General features: G+C 49.7%; 2 protein-coding genes across 2 annotated transcripts in view; one reads left to right on the top strand and one right to left on the bottom strand.

Moving 5' to 3' along the window:
- Window positions 1-19,582, top strand: part of LOC135197633 (claspin-like) — an 85,300-nt gene extending 65,718 nt beyond the window's left edge. Inside the window, exons 10-11 of the mRNA XM_064224652.1 lie at window positions 2,463-2,613; window positions 19,547-19,582. Of these exons, the coding sequence (XP_064080722.1) occupies window positions 2,463-2,613; window positions 19,547-19,582 (187 nt within the window). The remainder of the gene's footprint in view (window positions 1-2,462; window positions 2,614-19,546) is intronic.
- The window catches only part of LOC135197488 (claspin-like), a 269,392-nt gene that overhangs the window by 206,328 nt on the left and 42,817 nt on the right, over window positions 1-20,247 (bottom strand).

Consider the following 20,247-nt stretch of genomic DNA (forward strand, 5'->3'; position numbering starts at 1 on the left):
CCGTTCCTGGCCACCGACGCCAAGCGATTTTAAAGCCTACGGCCGCCGCACACCTTCTTTCGAAACTCTAAGACCAGTCAAAGGCGCCGTAATCCCACAACGGCCCAATAAGTATATTTTATGCAGTATAGTACTATAGAATTTACTGTACAGTACATGTGTGTGTCTAGAGTATGTAAAGATATAATAAAGTTTATACAGTGTACAGGTAGCTGTAGTGTTCAGGTTACGATCATTAGTCTTACGATAGTTCGATTTTATGAGAGATCAAATTACAATGGCCTAACTTTATCCATCTTCTAGTTACATAAGTTCAATAACAGCAAAAGAGAATGATGAAAGTATGGTTTTAACGTTATACTCATTGCGTGAACGTGTACAGCCATGAGCAACCGAACGAGAAACTACTTTTTTTTTTTTTTTTTTCTAAGTACAACCGAACTGGATAACATCCGTTTGGCTTGTATTTCGATCATCGTACTACAGTGCAACATTGCCGTATTTGTTATAAATGGCGTTATGTATAGAATAGAACTGAGATATCTTAATGTAATAACTTTATTCGCTATAGATCAGAGATCAATATAGATTAAAGATCAATCGGGAAATATACCGTTAAATTTAAACCTAGTTATAACTGAAGCTGAGAAAACTGTTCAAGCTGCTAATGACTATTATCGTACATCGGCAACAAGGATAAAACTGCAGTAAACGTCTGCCATCACACACACAACTGTAGATAAAATTGGGATAAAATCATTTTAATGAAAACTACTGTGCTTGAAAGAACACATTTTACTGTTGGTTTCACGCCGATATAAGATAAATAACGTAAAGTTTGTATTAAGATGATATAAAGGATTACGTATTGCGAACGGAATCACGTAATTTTTTACGCAATAAACATGCCGCCAACGTAATCTGTTAACGAAAAAAATAGTAGTTCACATTCACAACGAGACATATTCAATAAATATTTCCACCTAAAAACACGCTGTATAAGGAGAAATAACTTTGTCTCATATAAGTCAAGTATCTAGATATTCGTTTATGCTAACTAGAAGCAAGAGCATTCGCTCAGAATTGCGTTATGGTGAAACAGACTCGTATTCATCAGCTGATTTCAAACCACAACATTGGCCGCTCCGCGGAATACGGGCTTAAGTTTGCCGTAGTATTTTAAAATACAATAATATGAGAATACATACAATATTCTTGGATACAGTGAAATAATGTATAACTTTTAAAGGATTTATGGAAAAGATGCATAATTAATAAAATAAAACAATGCATTTTTCGGAACTGGCGGACAAGAACGACATGAAAAAACATCCCCTGACAACGTGGAGCGTAGTTACAAAGGCTGCCTTAATTTGTATCTTATTTCTGTACAAAAATGAAAATACCTTTACGCAATATATTTTTATACACATTTTAAACATAAAAGCATAAACATTTGAAAAATCGACACATCGATCGCTAAATTTGCACTTTTTTTTAAATCTATATTTTCGGAAGAGTGGCAGGCGGTGGCTTACAAGAAAGAACATGAAAAAACATCGTATTTGAAAACGTGAAGGGCAGTTTCAAAAGCTGCCTTTGTATCATATTTCTGCACAGAAATAAAAATACCCTATTCGTAATACATTTTCATAAACATTTTAAACATAAAAGCATAAACATTTATAAAATCGACACATCGATCGCTAATTTGCACTTTTTTAAAATCGATATTTTCGGAAGAGCGGCAGGCGGCGGCTTACAAGAAAGAACATGAAAAAACATCGTATTTGAAAACGTGAAGGGCAGTTTCAAAAGCTGCCTTTGTATCATATTTCTGTACAGAAATAAAAATGCCTTTCACGTAATACATTTTCATACACATTTTAAACAAAAGCATGAACAATAAATGAATCGACACATCCATAGCTAAATTTGCACTTATGTAACTCGATATTTTCGGCATAGAACGGCGTCAGAGGCATATATTTTACCCTAATACCTACGTAAGAACTCCATAAAATTTGTTAATATAATTTGCATAACCTTTATGGTCTGAACGGCATTTCTACATATGTATGAACTCGTTAGACAGCGGCGCTGTTAACTGAAATTTGTGCCGTAAAGATACCTTTAAAATGCCTTATTTTTTTAATGAATATTTTTGACGACCGCCGTAAAACCGATTCGCCGTTGAGTGATTGCGCCGTTAACCGCGGGCCGCCTGTATGTTGATTTTGTTGCAGACCATACAATTAACAAGTTTAAAAAACCATCGAAACATTTTATATGGGAACTTACAAAATATTTATGCATTTAATATTTCATTTTTATAAATATGTAGCCCAGTTGAAGATATAAGTTGCGATTTTGACCTCTGTGAATGCCTAGAAATTCACTGGAGTGTTTATGAATATTGTCCAGTACGTATGAAGGTTCTGAATTCCATTCATCTATTTCAGTGGTATTCGAGCAGATTTTTTGGATCAGGAAGCTGAGTTGTCTGATGAGGATATAGAAGTGTCAGAGGATGAGGAGGAAAGAGGTGAAGATCAACTTGAATTAGAAGAAGGTGACCTAGAAGCCTATGATGAAAATGAGCTGCGAGATCAAGTGAGTCGAAGTTTTTTGCTGTGTATGAGTTTTCTCAACAGTATGTAGTATAAGCACTCCAGCGGCGTGGTTGTCCTATTAGGTCTTATGTATGAAGTAAATGGCAAGAAAGGTGGACTTCTCCTCTTCTTGCCAATAACAGTAAGTATAGAAGTATTAGGAAAAATATACAGCCGTGGCCTTCGTCATTCCAGCTTGACAGACGAGCAGAGGTTATTTTAACGAGGTTAAGGATTGGGCACACTTATTTAACCCATCAGTTTATTTTAGAAGGAAGCAGCCCACCAGTGTGTACTTACTGTGACGAGATACTAACAGTGGAGCACATTTTGATGGTTTGCCCCAGATATTTTAACCAAAGGGAAAGATATTTCCAGGGTAAATCCCTCTCAAATATCTTGGGAGATGAAGCAGACATTTCTGCTCTCATCTCCTTTTTAAAGTGTATAAAATTTTTAATAATATTTAGATAAATTTTTATATATCATATACAGATTTTTAAAGACATTAAACTATTTTTAATATATATTACTCAATTCATTAAAATTCATATTTTTAATTTATTTATTAGCCACATCTAATTTTATAAATCATTTCCTTCACTAATTCATTATTTCATTTACCATAATTCAACTTATTTAACCTTCATTACGGCACTGAATGGCCTTCTTGGCCCCAGTGCCTGGGCTTTAGCCCTAAATATCATACTTCCATCCAGCGGCGTGGTTGGTATGGTATTAGCGTCCCACCTCGGCGGTGGTCGCGGGTTCAATTCTCGGCCATTCCATTGAGGAGTGAGAGATGTGTATTTCTGGTGATAGAAGTTCACTGTCGACGTGGTTCGGAAGTCACGTAAAGCCATTGGTCCTGTTGCTGAATAACCACCGGTTCCATGCAACGTAAAAGCACCATACAAACAAACAAACAAGTATGTAGTATAAAGAAGTGCAATTAGGGAGACTCCTGAGAATAGCTTCCACTACAGGCGCAAGTCCCCGGTTATAGGTGGGCGGGGTTGCTGATAAGTGAAAACCGCCATTAATTGAAACTTGGAATTGTTCCGATACGTAATACAAACCCTCGATCCTAGAACAATAGGAAGGTAACTAGCGGGAGCTGGGACGGTCGTAAGCTTCGAACAAGGGAAGAACGGTAGTTAACTGCTTGTCCGATCGTGCGCATCACTTTTGCTTTCGGCCGTGGTGTGACAGGACGTGCTCGTCATCGCTCTCTGCCCGCTATTTCGTCGTGTGCTTTGAATGTTTACAATTCCTTCTTGCTGGTTTGTTTGATTGGTAGTGATTGAAATTGTAAGTACTCTTTTCATTTTTTCATTGTGAAGTGAATTTTTTATTATGGATCTGGAAATGGAGCTTTCGCCGCGCCCCCAGTCGCCCGTAGAGTGTGTCCCGGGCTGGAGGGGCGTAAATGTGGCGGCTTCCGCTCTTTCCCAGAAATTGATCCACATGAATTGTGTTCTCGGTGCCGGGGGCGAGAATGCTCTCGGACCGATCCATGTAATGTGTGTAATAATTGGTCTGAGGCGCAGTGGGTGCTGTATGAGGGTAGGAAGAGGCGTAGGCCAGCCAAGGAGTCGTCGGAAAGCTCTCCAGCGACTCCTTTGGTGATGGATACCTCGTCATCCTTCCTACCCCCGGCTCAGCCCCCACGTTTCGCGCCTTCCCCTGCCGGGGGGGGGGGGGGTGGGGGGGGGGGGGGGGGGGCGGTTTCGGAGTCCTGCTCCTCATTCGATCTGTCGAGTGTGGAGGAGGGCGCCCGATACCCAGATGTACAATTGTATTCGGGGTCTTCCGTCCGCTCTGGGTGGGGTTCGTCCTCCCCCAGGCGTGAGGGTGCCCCTCTAATTGACCCGAGTGTTCCTCCCTCAGGTGTGCCTTTTGTGAGTGACGACCTTGGGCAGGTGTGGGCGTCGTTGGGACTGCAGGGCGCCCCCAGTATCCAGGGCTTGATTCAGCGGTTGGCGGGGTCGGCAGTGGTCACTCATGGAGTGGTGACCACTACTACGACTACTTTGACGACTCCAGGGTATGCTGCCCCTCCGCACCTGGTATATACGCCGCATATTGCTTCGGTGACCCCGATCGCTGCCGTGCCAAGGAGGGGCGTGCCACCTCCACCTGGTTTCTTTGTGCTGCCGACCACGGACTTCCGCTGCCCAAAGAGTTCTCCCCTGGACCTGCCGCCTGTTCCTAGGATGACGGTGGCTGAGTGTAAGACGCCTGGGACGCCTGACTATGATGCCGTACCTGCCATACCTGTTGACGCTAGCCCAGCCGTTAGCGCTGCTCCTGTGAGACCAGCCGCTCATGACGCTTCTACTGCTGCTGTACCTGCTGTTGCTGTAACTGCCGTGCCTGCCCCTGCCCACGTCGCGTCTCGTCATGGAAGTGCTGCCCCAGACTCAGGTCTTTCCGGACAGGTGCAGTCGGGCTGTGTTGCTTCGGCAATTGCCCCGGCTCCAGCCTGGATGGAAGACCTGACGTCCGTCCTGAGAGAGCTGACAAAGAAGAGGAGGAAGAAGAGGAAGGTGTCGTCATCGTCTTCATCGTCTTCTTCGTCGTCTGCTGCCGCCTCTCCCCCTTCGACTTCTAAGGCTTCCAAACCGAAGAAGAAGAAGGCTGCCTCCTCCTCCCCTAAGAAGGCTCCTTCGGGACCTTCGAAGGGCCCGTCTCACTCCGGTGTGACGGGGGGTTCTTCTGCTGGTCCTCCTGTTCCCTCAGGAACGGGGCCCATCTCCTCTTCTGAGAAGAAGAAGACGACGGGGACCAGGGGTGTACCAGCTACCGCTGGTACTCCCTCGCCTGACCTTAGCAGCTCTGCCGCTAAGTCAGGTCCGGCTCGGCTTCTCGTCCGCGAGAAGTTCCGAGTGTACGGTCTCCTTTGGGAGACCGTGCAGCCAAAGTTAAGACGCCCGAGTTCGCTCAGCGTCAAGACCGAGGCACGGAGCAGAAGACTGTCGAGAGCCGCTCAGGTGACTCTCGCCAGGCCAGCGGCCGCTCTCGTAGCGACCAGCCGGTACCTCAGGCTGACGTGACGGTCTCTGACCAGCCACGGGTTGAGGCTGGGAAGAGGTCCCCTCGACCGACGGTACCAGCGGTTTGATGTGCCGCAAGGACGCTCACCGGTCTCACCGCGAAAGCAAGCTCTGCAGGTCACCTGACCGCCGCTCCCACAGGCACCGGGCGGATAGGGCGACCAGCAGCAGCTCGTCTGACGCACGGGACCGGGGTCGACGTGCTCAGTCAAGCCGCTCGCCACAGGTGAGCGGCACAGCCAGGCCTGCAGATCAATCCCCACCGCTGGTTGGTGATCGGCTGCAGCCCCCCACGTACGCTGGTCCTGCCAGCAAGCGGGGGGGGGGAGCATCAGGTCTGCCTCTCCACTACCTTCAACTTCCTCGGGATACGGCGGGAAGAGCGAGGTAGCTAGGAGTGATCGTGAGAGGTGCGCCGCTCACGATCCCGTCATGACGCCGCACGTGCCAGGTATGGTCTTAGGACCAGCCAGGTTGTACGCGCAAGTGACTGGAGGAGACCATCAGGGGTCTGTTGCTGTTCTTCCTTCTGAAGGAGGAGGGTCTCGGGAGCTGCTCTTGTTGGAGGGACTGGACGGTCCTACTCCTCAGGACGCTGTAACTCCCGAGATCCAGAGGAACTTTGCCCAGGTTAACGCGCTGATTCGTCAGCACAACGACCTGGGGGAAGGATTGCCGCTCCCACCATCCGAGCCCACGTCCCGGCTCGAGTCATTTTGGGGCCCGAAGAGGGAACCCAAATTGACGGTGGGTTTGCCGCGATCGGAGCTTGCAGACTCAGTCCTTGACCAAGTGGAGAATTTCGTCTCAGGACGAGAGGACTCACTGAAGTCAGGACGGTCTTCCAAGCTACTTCCTCCTCCTCTGCAGCGACAGCGGAAATTCTAAGTGCCATCGGAAGATCCAATACCGCCCAAACAAGTTAACCCGGAGCTAGCTAGGCTAACTCCAGGTGTGTCCCTGCAGCAGCTCCTGTCGAAGAACCTCTGGTTCTCGCAGCAGGAGGCACTCGGCCTGGAATCTACCGTTATGGCAGCATTCCAGGCAGTCTCTTGGTTGGATCTGTGGTCCCTCACAGTATCCAAAGTCGCGGCCGACTCTGGGGGCTCTGCCCTCGAAGACGACCCGGCGTTCAGGAGACTGTGCCAGTCTGGAGGTAGGGCCTTCTCCTACCTCGCCCATCAGACGGCAAACCTGTGGGCCAACTTGGTGCTTCGTCGTAGAGACGCAGTCCTTACATGAGTAGCCAAGGGGACTGGGCGTGAGGCGGTAAATGGACTTCGCAATGGACCTATCAAGAGTTCCTCCTCTCTCTTTCCTGAAGAGATGGTGGACGCTGCGGTGGAGAGACGGCGCACTAATGACAGTGACAGTCTGGTTCACCAGGCAGTCTCGAAGGTTTCTGGGCAACCTCGAGCTACTGCGGCTAAGCCTAAGAGTTTAGCTAGCGCTTCCTTGGCTGCTAAGACGGCTGCTCCATCGAAGCCAATAGGAAAGACTCTTGCTGCTTCAACTTCTGCTAAAGGAGGCCGTAACCAGCCCTCCTCCCAGCCCTCCTTTCCCCGAGGAGGTGGTGAGAAGAAGTCGAAGCGAGGCGGGAAACGCTAGGGACGGCATTCCCCCTCACCTGCTGCCGGAAGTGGGGGGATCCTGGCGAGCCACTGGGCAACTTGGCAGCGCTACGGTGCAGAGACCTGGATAGTAGACGTCCTTCGGGAGGGATATCTACTACCCTTCGAATCTCGGCCACCCCTCACCTCCAACCCGGTCCATCTTCAGACTTATGTCCAGGGTTCTTCAAAGGACGACGCTCTTCGGCAGGAGATCAAGACCATGCTGACCAAACGAGCTGTAGAAATCTTCGAGGATCGGTCACCAGGCTTTTACAGCCGCCTTTTCTTAGTGGAGAAGGCATCGGGGGGCTGGCGCCCGGTGATAGATCTCTCTCCCCTGAACCGATTTGTTCGCCAGACTCGGTTCAGGATGGAGACAGCACGGTCCGTGCTCGACTCCATCAGGGAGAACGATTTCATGCTTTCAGTGGACTTGAAGGATGCGTATTTCCAAATACCCATCCATCAGTCCTCCAGAAAGTACCTCCGCTTCATCTTCGACGGGACGGTGTACCAATTCAGGGCACTTTGCTTTGGTCTCTCAACCGCCCCACAGGTGTTCACGCGAGTGTTCACTCTGGTGTCTGCTTGGGCCCATTTGCACTGGATACGTCTTCTGAGGTATCTCGACGATTGGCTAGTCCTCGCAGTTGCTGCAGGACAGGGATCGACTTCTAAAGTTTTGTCAAAATCGGGGGATTGTAATAAACTACGAGAAGTCCGATCTCGAACCCAAGCAGAAGATGAAGTACCTGGGTATGCTGATCGATACGGTAGCAGCTCAAGTCCGCCCCGCAGACTTGAGGATCAGCAGATTCAGGGAGGCAGCCGGCCGGTTCCTGTCTCGGCAGGAACAGGCAGCTCAGCAATGGCAAGTCGTGATCGGCCACCTGTCGTCACTCGAGAAGTTAGTTCCTCACGGACTTCTTCACCTGCGGTCTCTCCAGTGGAGACTAAGGGAGAGTTGGTCACAGGTAAAGGATCCACCTTACTTCCCCGTGTCCCTCACGGAGAAAGTGAGGCAGGACCTAGCCTGGTGGCTCGACGACAGGAACCTCTTAAGAGGAGTGCCTCTTCGCACTCTCTCTCTCTCTCTCTCTCTCTCTCTCTCTCTCTCTCTCTCTCTCTCTCTCTCTCTCTCTCTCTCTCTCTCATCTCTCTCTCTCTCTCTCTCTCTCTCTCCCCCGGAGATATTGCTGTTTTCAGACACATCAACCGAGGGATGGGGCGCACACCTGGAGGAGTTGCTGACTGCAGGTGTGTGGGACCATCACGACAAGCACCTTCACATCAATGTTCTGGAACTCAAGGCGACATTCTACGCACTCCAAGAGTTTCAAGACCGCTTGGTGGGACACTCGGTGGTGTTGATGTGCGACAACACCACAGTAGTGGCATACGTCAAAAGGCTGGGGCCTAGGGGGCCTGGGTCTCTCCCGCTACACCAGTTGACCGTGCAGGTGCACGAGTGGGCCACGGATCACTCAATAGAGCTGTCAGCACGCTACATTCCAGGCAAGAGGAATGTAGTAGCAGACAAGCTCAGCCGTCAGGATCAGGTGATAGGAACAGAGTGGTCTCTACACCCAGAGGTGGCGGAAAGGCTCTTCAACCTGTGTGGGGGGCGTCCAGTCATATATCTGTTCGCCACCCGGACACCAAAAAAAAAAAAAAACAGGTTTTTTGCTCAGCCGTGCCGGACCCATGGGCAGCTGCAGAGGACGCTCTTCAACACCCCTGGGACAACCTCTTCGTCTACGCCTTTCCTCCCTTCTGTCTGATTCGGAAAGTGATCAGCCGAGCGCTGGCCACTCCAAATCTCAGGATGATCCTGGTGAAGGCCGTATGGTATCCGGACCTGCTGGCTCTTCTTGCGGAAGCACCAAGAGAGATGCCCCATTGGCACAACCTTCTAGCCCAGCCACACGTAGAACGGTACCACCGAGTAGTCCAGTCCCTACAACTTCACGGCTGGCTGTTGTATCGCCACCATCTCTTGCGAACAGAGAGGCTTTTCTCGTAGTGCAGCAACAGATGGCTGGACATGGTCCAACAGTCCTCTGCAGCTGTGTACCAGGGGAAGTGGGCCGTCTTCTGTGGTTGGTGTCGTAGACGGGGTCTATCTCCTCTCAGAGCCACTCTTCAGCAGGTAGCGGATTTCCTCGTTTTTCTTCGCCAAGAGAAGCCCTCCTCTCAGTACCCACAGTCAAAGGATACAGAGCCGCTCTGCCTGTCCTGAAACTGAGGGGGGACTGGACATCTCGAACTCGTTCGAGATTTCCCTTGCTTATGAGGAGCTTCGAAAGGTCTTGCCCACCTAGGGGAACTTCGGCCCCGGCCCCCTGAGTGGGACGTGGCTCTCGTCCTTAGGAGTTTGACTCGAAGACCCTTCGAGCCACTCTGAGAGTCGTCAGACAGGGATCTGACCCTCAAGACCCTCTTCTTGCTGGGCCTGGCATCGGCGAAGAGAGTAGGGGAACTTCATGGTCTGTCCTTCAACGTTAAACATACCAGGGGATGGGGATCTGTGACGCTCGATTTCATCCCGAACTTCGTAGCTAAGACTCAGAAATCCGTCGATCCCTGACGACAGGTTCGATTCTTTCACGATGGTTCCCCTCCCTAATGGATTTCACCGACAACGATACGGATGAGATGCTGCTTTGTCCTGTGAGGGCGCTACGGCACTATCTGAAGAGAACTCGACACCTCAGGCCTGAGTGTCGACGCCTCTTCGTTAGCATTGGGGTTACCAAGAAAGAAGTATCCAAGAACACGCTTCTTTCTGGCTGCATGAGGTGCAGGAGGGCGTACGAAGCTGATGGTAGTAACAAACACCCGTACCCTTCGTCCGAGAGCCCACGAAGTCAGAGGTATTGGACCCTCTTTGGCGTTCCGTAAGAACTTCTCCGTGGCGCAGGTCCTGAAGGCAGGTGTCTGGGCCAACCAGACTACCTTACGTCCTTCTAAACCTTCGGGATATTGCCCACAAGTCCTTTGGATAAGTTTTTCCTTGGTGACCTGTGGTGGCTGCTCAACATGTGTAAGCTTACCTAGCACCCGAGCAGGCAGAACAGCATCGATTCCTGGTGTGACTAAGAATGAATGTGTGAATGAAGAGTGCGACTGGCTTCTCTTCCCCATCTTTCTCCTCCCTCTACCTGTGGGCAGAGGGTCACGGTCGTCACCATGCTGGAAAGGAATATGATGCAGGTAAGCTACTCGACAGAGCAATACTAATCCTTTATTTCCTTTAGGGTTCGGGATAGAAGCAAATATCCTCCACTTCCTCCAACAAGGGGGAGGGAGTGGATGCCTACTTGAGACAAACCCATAACTTTATGTTGCCTTTGGTAAAGGAACAAGTTCTTGCTTGCTGGTTACAACGAGATACGCTTGCCTCTCTCTTAGTACTCGGCTAGAGGTCGACATTGATCCTGCGGTGCACCCACCCCCGATCAATCGGACAGAGGCTTGGACACCTCCCCTCGCTCTTTACACCAGGGAGTCAATTCCAAGGTTGGGACGAACACCAGTATGTTCACCAAAAAGACTCAGATTCCTCCCACCAATAGGTGAGTCTTCCTATTGTTAAAGGACCGAGGGATTGTATTACGTATCGGAACAAATGACAATTTGTCAAAAATTGCATTTTTCCTAACTATACAAACCTGAGGTCCTTTACATATAGTCCCACCGGTCATGCCACCCCTCACTCTGCAACTTTTTGCATGGGCCTAAAAGCAAAAGTGATTCTTCACCTCTCGCGCGCAGCGCACGATCGGACAAGCAGTTAACTACGTTCTTCCCTGTTCAAGCTTACGACCGTCCCAGCTGCCGCTAGTTACCTTCCTATTGTTAAAGGACCTCAGGTTTGTATAGTTAGGAAAAATGCAATTTTCGTCAAATTGTCATATTTATGGTTGTTATGGCGCCAATAACTGGTTAATGGTGCCTCTGTTAGGTAATATTATATACAGTAATACCTCAGCCTTATGCAATTCCAGTTGTACAAAATTCAGATAGTGCAAACTTTTTCATTGCAACCTAAACTAATTATCATATGCAAGTTTTTCATGGAAATGTGAGCGCAAAAACATTTTCAAATCCTTGAGAAACTCAGCAGAAATGGTTAACTTTTTTCTAATTATAGTTTTTCAAGATTGTATATGTAAATTAAATAACATAATAAAAATAATCTCTCTCTCTCTCTCTCTCTCTCTCTCTCTCTCTCTCTCTCTCTCTCTCTCTCTCTCTCTCTCTCTCTTTTACTGAGATGAGAGAATTTTTATGGTGCATGTATAAACTGTTTATTAATATTTTCAAATATTAATAGTAATGATGGGATAATAATAATAATAATAATAATAATAATAATGAAAAAATACTCAGAGTAGCATGAGTCTTCAAGTGAAGAAACAAATCCAAAGTTATTAAATGTACATATATTTAAATTTAAAACAGTAAGGATAGCTTTCGGAATCTGTTCGGTTCCCCTTTTCAATCTGACACATTGATGTAGCACTCTATCCAAGTAAACATAAAAAGAGTCAAAATAAGTTACTCGTTTATGAACTGTGGAACCAGTCGTCTGGAACGTCTAATTGGTCCTTGCCCAATGCGGTCGTTTTGATGGTCTTCAGCAGTTACCTGAATGAGAGAGAGAGAGAGAGAGAGAGAGAGAGAGAGAGAGAGAGAGAGAGAGAGAGAGAGAGAGAGAGAGAGAGGCAGGCAATCACAGCATCAGATATGGCTAAAAAGACGAATACTATCATAAGGGTCTTTATTCTTTAAACCTTTAATATATTTCCTGGAAATAAGATCGCTGGTGAATTTATATTCCTGTGTGAAAGATTTATTGCCTTCCATAGATAAACCACTATCTATCGCTGCACTCTCCACTAGTCTTCTTATGCCAACATCTTATATCTAAAAATTTCTTTAGATTCTGCCCAATTTTATATGGTGATCAAGCATGCAACTGGTATGCTCTTTGGTGTTCCCCAATTCTTGTGGGCAACCCTCTACCACTTTCCCCCAAAATATTTAGTCACATTCTGAACAGGGAATTTGTTCCGACATCGGCATACAAACCTTCGGTCCTTTTACAATAGGAAGGTACTAGCGGACAGCTGGATAGTCGTAAGCTTTCGAACAAGGGGTTCGTAGTTAACTGCTTGTCCGGACAGGCGCGCGCGCGCGACTGGGAGGTAAACAAATCACTTTGCTTTCGGCCTGCTGGCGTGTGGACGTGTATCATCGCTCTCTGCCCGCTTCATCGTCGTTTGCTTTCGCATGATTGTGTTTTTCTTTTTCTATGTATCTAGTGAAACTGAATTGTAGTACAATCATTTCATTGAATTCAATTGTGAATTAAAGGATCTTGGTTCACAACGCCCTCCGATTACCCGAGTACCGGACTGAAGGGCGTAATTGCGGGAATTCATTTTCCCAGAATGATCCTCGTATTGTGTATGCTCGGTGCCGAGGGCGGGAGCGCTCGCTCCGAGCGTATATTGGGTTGGAAATGTGTAGATGAAAATCGTAAGTAAGTGCTCTTTTCATTTATATTTTTTTTTGTTTTTTTGACCTGTATGCCCGTTGCGAACGAATGCGCTCGGCACGGAAACTTATTCAGTATGAAAGTGGAATCGCAAGTACAGTATTCTTTTTCATTTCATATATTATTTTTTATTGTAGCAATACTCATTTTGGATCAGTTTTCCGAGCTTGCCCGGAGATTGATCCTTCCCCCTTTTTATTTTGAATGAAGTGAAATCGCAAGTGCAGTTCTTTTTCATTTTCATTTTTTTATTGAGATTGCATTGTTGACTGGGATCAATGTTCCGCTATTCACGGGAATTGATCCTTCCCCTCCCCTTTTTTATTTGTATGAAGTGAAATCGCAAGCACAGTAGTCTTTTCATTTTCATATATTTGTTGATTGCATCAATTCATTATGGATCAAGGTTTCCAGAACCTTGATCCATAAAGGTAAGGAATGAAACCTTTCACCTTGCGCTCGGTACCGAGGGCGCAAATGCGCTCGATCCGAGCACTTATTCATTGTGAAGTGAATCGTTTTGCAAGATGCATCTTCATTTTGTTCCTTATTATTGATTGCATCAATATTATTTGGTTCAAGTTCCGCTCAGTCAGGGAATGATCCTTATGCCTTGTATTCGTGCCGATGGCACGATTGCTCTAGGGCTCTTATTTTGTTGTTGGGTACATGGGTACTGTGCGGGGGTGGGGAACGAGACCCCCCCCCCGCTCAGTTTCCACAGATGGCTCTTCCCCTTGGGGGGGGAGGTTATCGGCGTTCTCTCTCGCCGATCCGTCGAGCGCGGGGGAGGGGCGCTCGGTGCCCGATGTACAATTGTATTAGGGGTCTTCCACTCGTTCAGGGAGGGATCAAACCCCCGCACGAGGGGATTTTCCCCCTCATTAATCGCTACTACTATTATTTCCGCAGGTGCTACTGCCGCGAGCGTGGACCTTGGTGAGGTATGGGCGTCCTCCAATTGCAGAGCGTGCTGGTGTCCAGGCTGCGGTTTCTATGTCTGGGCCTACTGCGGTCACCCATGGAGTGGTGACCACGCAACCAGGTGACGACGTCCCTCCTCACCTGGTGTACTCGCCTCACGTGGTAACAGTCTTGCCTACAGCCGCTGTGAAGTGCCGTTCGCCGTACCGAGAGGGGGGCGTGCCGCCGCCGCTCGTGGTTGCCGGCGCTGCAGCGACCACACTTCCGCTGCCCGCTAGAACTTCGCCCCTGGACCTGCCGCCGGTACCAGGATGTTGCTGGCTGCTGCTCCACTTGTGTTTCCGGTGCTGCCTGCCGTACCTGCCGATTCCTGGGTTGACTGTCCATGCAGTTGCTGCGCTGGCTGTCCCTGCCGTTGCTGCGCTGGCTGTTCCTGCCGTTGCTGCGCTGGCTGTCCCTACCGATGATGTGCTGGCCGTGCCTGCTGTTCCCGAGATGCCCATACCTGCTGATGTCGTCCCTGTTCGTGGTGGTACTACCCCAGACTTTGGTCTGTCTGTACAGGGTGCGTCCGGGCCTGTGGCTTCGGCTACAGCAGCCCCGGCTCCGCCCTGGATAGCAGATCTTACGTCTGTCCTGAGGAAGCTGACGAAGAAGAGGAGGAAGGTGTCGTGGTCGTCGTCTTCATCTTCTTCATCGTCGTCGGCCGCCGCCTCTTCCCTTTCGACTTCTAAGGCTTTACAGCCGAGGAAGAAGAAGGTCGCCTCCTCCCTCCTAAGAAGCTTCCTCGGGAGCTTCTCGGGACCCGTCTCACCTGGTGGGACGGGAGGGTTCCTTCCGCTGGTCCTCCTGCTCCTTCGGGAGCGGGGCCCGTCTCTTCTTCCGCAAGGAAGAAGACTACGGGACAGAGGGTACCGGCTAACACCGGTACTTCCTCGCCTGGTGTCAGTGGTTCTGCCACTGCATCAGGGTCCGTCTCGGCCTCTCGTTCGCGGGAGGTACCGATGTACGGTCGCCTACCAGCGACCGTTGCAGCCAGGAACCAGACCTCTGAGTCCGCTCAGCGTCAGGTTCACGGCACGGGGCGGAAGACTGGTGACAGCCGCTCATGCGACTCTCACCAGACCAGCTCTCACTCTCGCGGTGAACAGCTGGCTACCCGGGGACTGACGACCGCCACCACGGGCTGAGGCTGGGAAGAGGTCCCTCCGTTCGCGTGCCAGCCACGGCTGGAACCAGCGACGTGACGTGCCGTGAGGACAAGCACCGGTCTCACTGCGACAGTGGAGCCTGCAGGTCGCCTGACCGTCGCTCTCACAGAGAGCGATCGGGTACGGCAACCAGCACCAGCTCTTCTGACACTCGAGATCGGGGCCGCTGTGCTCAGTCCAGCCGTTCTCCACAGCGAGACGGTTCGACCAGGCCTGCAGCTCGATCGTCACCGCGGGTTGACGATCGCCTGCAGCCCTCCAAGCCTGCTGGTTCTGCCAGCGAGCGACGAGGGAGCGTCAGGTCTGCCTCTCCCGTACCTTCAACTCCTCGGGTTACACCGGGAGGAGCGAGGATTGAGAGTGATCGTGAGGGGGTGCGCCCCTCATGATCCCACCACGACGCCCTACGTGCCAGGCACGGTTCTGGACCGCCAGGACGTATGCGCAAGTGAATGGAGAAGACCGAGAGGGCTGTCGCTGTTCCCCTTCTTAGGAGGAAGGTTCTCGGAATATGCTCTTGTTCGAAGGGCTTAACGGTCCCACTCTGCAATTATCTGTGACTTCCGAGATCCAGAGGAACTTTGGGCCGAGGTTACGGCGCTGATTCGTCAGCACAATGACCTCGGGGAAGGATCGCCGCTCCCACCAGCAGAGCCACGTCTCGGCTCGAGTCGTTTTGGGGCCCGAGAGGGAATCCAAATCGACGGTGGGTCTGCCGCGATCGGAGCTTGCCGACTGGGTTGAGCCAGGTAGTCTCTCGTCTCCGGACAAGAAGGCTCTCTCGGTTCTGGACGGTCGAAACAAGCTCCTTCACCTCTCTACTGCGACAGAGGCGTTTCTACGTGTCTTCGGACATCGTATTTATATATCCCTTCGGTCCTCCTGAGGTTTCGACCTCGACGAGGACTGGAATGAGTCGAGCGGTATCGGCTCTCTCCTGTCAGGTCTCGATCAGCCCCAACCAGACGACGTTCACAGTGGAAGGACGGCATTCCCCCTCACCTGCTGCCAGGAAGTGGGGGGGTGCCTGGCCAGCCATTGGGACCCGGTCCATCAGCAGGCGTACGTTCCAGGGGCATCGAAGGACGTAGCATTGAGACAGGAGATCAAGACCATGCTGAGCAAGAGAAGAAACTGTAGAAATCGGTACGGATCAGTCACCGGGCTTTACAGCCGACTCTTCCTGGTGGAAAGTCTACGACAGGCTGGCGCCCCCAGTGATAGATCTCTCTCCCCCAAACCAAACCGGTTGGTTCGCCAGACCCGGTTCACGATGGAGACGGCACGCTCAGTGCTCGACTCTATCAGGGAGAACGATTTCATGCTTTCAGTGGACTTGAAAGGATGCGTATCTACAAATACCCATTCATCAGTTCCTTCGGAAAGTACCTCCGCTTCATCCTCGACGGGACGGTGTACCAGCTCAGGCCACGTTGCTTCGGTCTCTCAACCGCCCCACATGTTCACGCAAGTGTTCACTCTGGTGTCTGCTTGGGGCCATTCGCACGGGATATGTCTGATGGGGTATCTCGACGTTGGTTAGTCCTGGCGAGCTACCGCTCGCAGTTGCTACAGGACAGGGATCGACTGCTCGAGTTCTGTCGCGATCTGGGGATCGTTCTGAACTTCGAAAAGTCCAATCTCGAGCACAAGCAGAGGATGAAGTACCTGGGTATGCTGATCGACACGGTAGCAGATTCAGGGAGGCAGCCAACCAGTTCCTGTCTCGGCAGGAACAGGTAGCTCAGCAATGGCAGGGGGGGGGAAGTCGTGATCGGACACCTGTCGTCACTCGGGAAGCCAGTCCCTAACGGGCGTCTTCACATGCGGTCTCTTCAGGGAGACCAAAGGAGAGTTGGTCACAGGCGACGGATCCCCCAAGCCTTCCATGGTCACTGACACAGGAGGTGAGGCAGGACCTAGCCAGGTGACTGGACGACAGGAACCCCTTAAGAGGAGTGCCTCCGCGCACTCTCCCCCCGGACATGCAGCTGCTCTCAGACGCATCGACCGAGGGATGGGGGTGCACACCTGGAAGAGTTGCGGACTTCAGGAGTGTGGTACGAGAACGACAAGCACCTTCACATCAATGTACTGGAACTAAAGGCAGCGTTCCTTGCTCTCCAAGAGTTCCAGGACCGCTTGATGGGACACTCAGTGGTGTTGATGTACGACAACACCACGGTGGTGGCTTACGTCAACAAACGGGGGGCCTAGTGTCTCTCCCGTTGTATCAGTTGACTCGGCAGGTGCACGAGTGGGCCGAGGCACACTCAATAGAGCTGTCGGCACGCTACATTTCCAGGGAAAAAGGAATGTAGTAGCAGACACGCTCAGCCGTCGGGATCAGGATAAGGACCGAATGGTCTCTACACCAGGACGTGGCGGAAAGGCTCTTTCGACCTGTGGGGGCGACCAGTCGAGGATCTGTTCGCCATCCGGCACATCAGGAAGCTCCAGGTGTTCTTCTCGGCCGTGCCGGATCCATGGGCAGCTGCAGAGGACGCTCTTCAACACCCGTGGGACAACCTCTTCGCCTATGCCTTTCCCCCGTTCAGCCTGATTCGCAAGGTGATCAGTCGAGCACTGGTCATCCCGAATCTCAGGATGATCCTGATGGCTTCCAAATGGCCACAGGCCATTTGGTATCCGGACCTGCTGGCTCTTCTCGCAAGAGAACCGAGAGAGATTCCCCATTGGCACAACCTTCTCGGCAGCCAGCACGTCGAGCGGTACCACCGAGCAGTCCAGTCCCTACGTCTTCACGGCTGGCTGTTATCCACCTTCTCTTGCGAACGAGAAGCTTTTTTCGTAGCGCAGCAACAGAGATGGCTGGAAACGTCCGTCAGTCCTCTGCAGCTGTGTACCAGGGGAAGTCGGCCGTCTTCGGTGGTTGGTGTCGTAGACGGGGCCTATCTCTTCTCAGAGCCACTCTTCAGCAGGTAGCGGTTTTCCTCGTTTTTTCTTCGCCGAGGAAGCTCCTCTAAGTTCCCACAGTCAAAGGATACAGAGCCGCCTTGTCGCTCCTCCTGAAACTGACGGATTGGACATCTCGAACTCGTTCGAGATCTCCTTGCTTAGGAGCAGCTTCCAAAGGTCTTGCCAACCCAGGGAACTCAAATGACCCTCGTCTTGCTGGACCTGGCATCGGCGAAGAGAGTACGGGAGCGTCATGCAGATAATGATGTGGATGAGATGCTGCTTTGTCCTGGGAGGACGCTACGGCGCTATCTGAAGAGAACTCGACACCTCGGGTCTGAGTGTCGACGCCTCTTCGTTAGCAACGGGGTCAACAAGAAAGAAGTATCAAGAACACTCTTTCGTCCTGGCTGCGTGAGGTCTTCAGGAGGGCGTATGAGGCTGATGGTAGTGACGACATCCGTACGTCCCGTCCGAGAAACTCACGAAGTCAGAAGTATTGGCCCCTCGTTGGCGTTTCGTAAGAACTTCTCCGTGGCGCAGGTATGGAAGGCAGGGTCTGGTACAACCAGACCACCGGCAACTTCCTTATACCTCTTGGATATTGCCATAGGTCCTTGGATCGGTTTCCTTAGGACCCGTGGTGGCTGCTCAACACGTCGTCTAGCTAACCCAGACCCTAGCAGGCTGAACAGCATCGAGTCCTGGTGTGACTGTATGAATAGATAGTGATGAGAAAGTGACTGGCTTCTCTTTCTATCTTTTTCTTCCCCTCTACCTGTGGTAGAGGGATACGGTCATCACCCTGCTGGATAAGGACGAGATGCCGGTGAGCTATATGACAGAGCCCCATCCTATCCCTTTCACGAGGGATGGGAGCAGAATATCCACCACTTCCTTCTCACAAGGGGGGAAGTGGATGCCTACAAGAGTCAAAACCATGACTTTAACTTTGTCTGTACAGGAACAAGTTCTTACATTGCTGGTACGAAGAGATACGCTTGCCTCTCTCTTAGTACTCGGTCCAGAGGTCTGACCATTGATCCTGCGGTGCACACCCCGATCAATCGGACAGAGGCTTGGATCCCTCCCATCGCTCTTACGACCAGGGAGGCTTCCAAGGTTGGGCGAACACCAGTCTGTTCACAAAAGACTCAGATTCCACCCACCAAGAAGTGAGTCTTCCTATTGTAAAAGGACCGAAGGTTTGTATGCCGTGTCGGAACAAATGACAATTTGTCTAAAATTGCATTTTTCCTAACTATACAAACCTGAGGTCCTTTTACACATAGCCCCACCTCATGCCACCCCTCACTCTGCAGTTTTTGCTTGGGCCAAAAGCAAAAGTGATTTGTTTACCTCCCAGTCGCGCGCGCGCGCCTGTCGGACAAGCAGTTAACTACCGAACCCCTTGTTCGAAAGCTTACGACCTATCCAGCTGCCGCTAGTACCTTCCTATTGTAAAAGGACCTCAGGTTTGTATAGTTAGGAAAAATGCAATTTTAGACAAATTGTCATTTCATAAACACCAACATGTTTATTGTGATTCGTTGTACTATTGTTGTATGTCTTTTAATGGTTTATTATAATTATAGACTATATTATTTTATCACTGATTTTTGTTACAGTTTTCCGTATTCTGTTTTAGTGTGGATTAAAGGGAGCACAAGACAATTTGTGTTAAATATCTTTTTTGTCTTTTTCTTTTGAGGAATCTATTTACAATATTCTGGCTTTTTAAAGTGTTATTAATAAACTGTTCAGGGTAACAAAGTTTGTTTAAAACATCTTTGGTGTGTTTAAGTTCTATGTCAATGAAGTTGGGGTCGCAGATTTTCAAAGCTCTCAAAACAAAATTGACCAAGATGTTGATTCTAACTTCATTATTGTGCCAGGAGAAAAAATTTATATGTTTCTGCATTGGTTATTTTATGATATACTGTAAATTGAAAGGTGAAAGTTACTTGGTCATGGTAACTCAATGTCTAAAAATGGCAATGTATCATCCGTTTCATGTTCTACTGTGAACTGAATAGGGGGCAAAATTCCATTAACGTACCGAAGAAAATTGTCGAAATTTGAAGGGTTACTTTTAAAAATAATGAAAATATCCACGTAGCTTACCCAAAAAATGGGTTTAGTGAAGGTTCACAGTTCTGTAGAATTTCAGTTTCAACAAATTCCATGCATAAATTGGCAAGAATGGGAGACAAAGAAGACTGTTTAAACACCGAACTTTTGCCTAAATCATTGATTGTTAAAAGAAAAGACTTGAGGACACTAGGAGTCGAACTAGATCCAGGAATTGTTTAGTGGGTATAGCAAAACCGTAATGTACCTAAATCAGAC

Source organism: Macrobrachium nipponense, chromosome 21 (genome assembly GCF_015104395.2).
Source record: "Macrobrachium nipponense isolate FS-2020 chromosome 21, ASM1510439v2, whole genome shotgun sequence".
Classification (NCBI taxonomy): Eukaryota; Metazoa; Arthropoda; class Malacostraca; order Decapoda; family Palaemonidae; genus Macrobrachium; species Macrobrachium nipponense.